Below are 2021 nucleotides of genomic sequence, written 5' to 3'. Positions count from 1 at the left end.
TGGCTTGTGCCTGTATTGCCACCACTTAGGAAGCTGAGACAGGAGGATTGTTGTGAGTTTGAGGTCAGCCTGGGTTGTACAATGATTTCTAAGCCAGAAATCTCAGAAAAGCAAAAGTAGGAGAGGGGAGATGATGACAGTGAGTGATTTGGAGATAAGTTCTTTAGCATCTTGTGTGATATGATGGAATCTGGTAGTAAATGCCTGTATTCCCAGTACTCAGTCTGAGGCAGGAGGATCAATGTGAATTTGAGGATAGCCTGAGCTATATAGAAAGGTCTTGTCTCAAAACCAAGAAACAAACAAATTCAATGAAGTGTTGTCAAACATAGTTATCCCACCATGCTGTAGAACATTAGAAGCTATTCCTTCTGTCCAAATGCACCCGACTACCCATCAACCAGGTAAGGTTTTATTATGCCACTAGCTCCTTTAGGTTCAAAGTCCTCTGTCTAGTCTTTGCTTCCATGAGAGACCAAGGGATCAAAGTCCTCTGTCTAGTCTTTGTTACCAAGGGATCATCTTAAGCTATTTATCAGTCCCTCCCTGGGCACAGTTTATGGCCCCGATTATGGATGCTATTTCCCTCACTGTCCTTGGTGAAGACTCTGGTACCAATGTCAGGGAAAGCTGAGCAGGTCTCACTTGAACCCAACCCACTGTTTAGCCATTTGGCCACATGGAGGCATAACACTCCATCTTGGAGCTCCTGTCTGAGCCTAGTCTGGTCTGGCCAGGAGAGGTTTCCTCTCCCAAGGGCCTGCTAGCCAGAACTAGCTAGAGCTGAAAGTACCGCGGCAGGCAGGCTCCTTTGTGAGGTGGCCTCAGTGACAGAGATACTGTGAAGTAAGGGGTACATCATCCCAAACTGGCTGAGCCAGCCACACCAGTGTTTCCTTCCCACTCCCCTAAAACACCATCTACCTGACCTAATCTTTGCCATGTTGCTACCACTTCTGGGAGCCTGTGCTGTGGTGGGTCCATTCCATGGCCCTGAGTGGGATCCAGTAAGGGGCCTACTACCCCAGGATCAAAGCTGCAGGGACCCCCGGTGTTGTAGTAATCTGATTGTCTTCTGCCTCTTTCTGATCTGGCAGATCCAACAGTATTGGTACCGGGTTTCCAGGACCAGCAAGAAGAATGCCACCAAGGTAAAGGGGCCACTTCCTTAGCATCACAATTGTTAGTCACTTGCTACCTGGACCCCGTTCTGTGTCTTGTGTATCAGAGATGAACTAAAGAGCTTAGGCTGGTCTGTGTAATCAACATCTAAGCCTTCAACCCAGGAGACACCCCAGATTTGCCTCTGTTTCTCACTCCATACACTCAATCCATTTGCAAGTTTTAGGGACCCTCCATGAATCCATCACTCATAGCTATGACTCTGGAGACCTCACTACACCACCCGGGCAGAGCCGCCAGCATGTAGTTCTGAACCATGGCTGTCTGCGTCTGCCTGGAGTAACCTTCCCTTTCTCCTTTTAAAAAAGTTATGTACATGTAATTATGGCTCAGTGTGTAAGGGTGATTGCTGCCAAGCCTGACGACCTGACTTTGATCCCCAGAACCCACATGGTGAAAGTAGAAGAAGAAGTCCCACAAACTGTCCTTTCCACACCTATGCTATGGCATGTACACATGGGCTAGTGTGTGTGGTGGTTGGTACAAGCCTGTAATCCCAACATTCAGGAGGCAGAGGCGGGGACTGCCCCAAGTTTGAAGCCATCCTGGTCTACATATCTAGTTCCCAGCCAGCCAGAGCCACGGAACTCTGTTTTGCAAGATGTAAAAGGAAGGAAAAGAAACAGGCCATCAAGTAAGAAGTGTTGCTTAGTGAGAGAGAGAACATTTAGCCAGTTATAAAGCCTTGGCTACTGCTATCTGGGGGGCCAGCCTCCAGCAGCACAGGGCCTTGAGAGGAATCCACAGAGTAGGTGTAAACTAGACTTTTCTATCTGAGGGGGTTTAGGAACAGAAACATTCACACGCTCTCTTGATGGCTTCCTTCTTTATTCTCTGTT

The 2021-nt window shown here is 48.0% G+C and overlaps 1 protein-coding gene across 1 annotated transcript in view; it reads left to right on the top strand.

Moving 5' to 3' along the window:
* The first annotated feature begins 941 nt into the window (after positions 1–941).
* The window catches only part of C15H22orf46 (chromosome 15 C22orf46 homolog), an 8595-nt gene continuing 7515 nt past the window's right edge, over positions 942–2021 (top strand). The window contains exon 1 of the mRNA XM_026782417.1: positions 942–1151. Coding sequence (XP_026638218.1) covers positions 942–1151 — 210 coding nt within the window. The remainder of the gene's footprint in view (positions 1152–2021) is intronic.

Source organism: Microtus ochrogaster, chromosome 15 (assembly GCF_000317375.1).
Source record: "Microtus ochrogaster isolate Prairie Vole_2 chromosome 15, MicOch1.0, whole genome shotgun sequence".
NCBI lineage: Eukaryota > Metazoa > Chordata > Mammalia > Rodentia > Cricetidae > Microtus > Microtus ochrogaster.
This window is presented reverse-complemented; position numbering and strand designations above follow the sequence as displayed.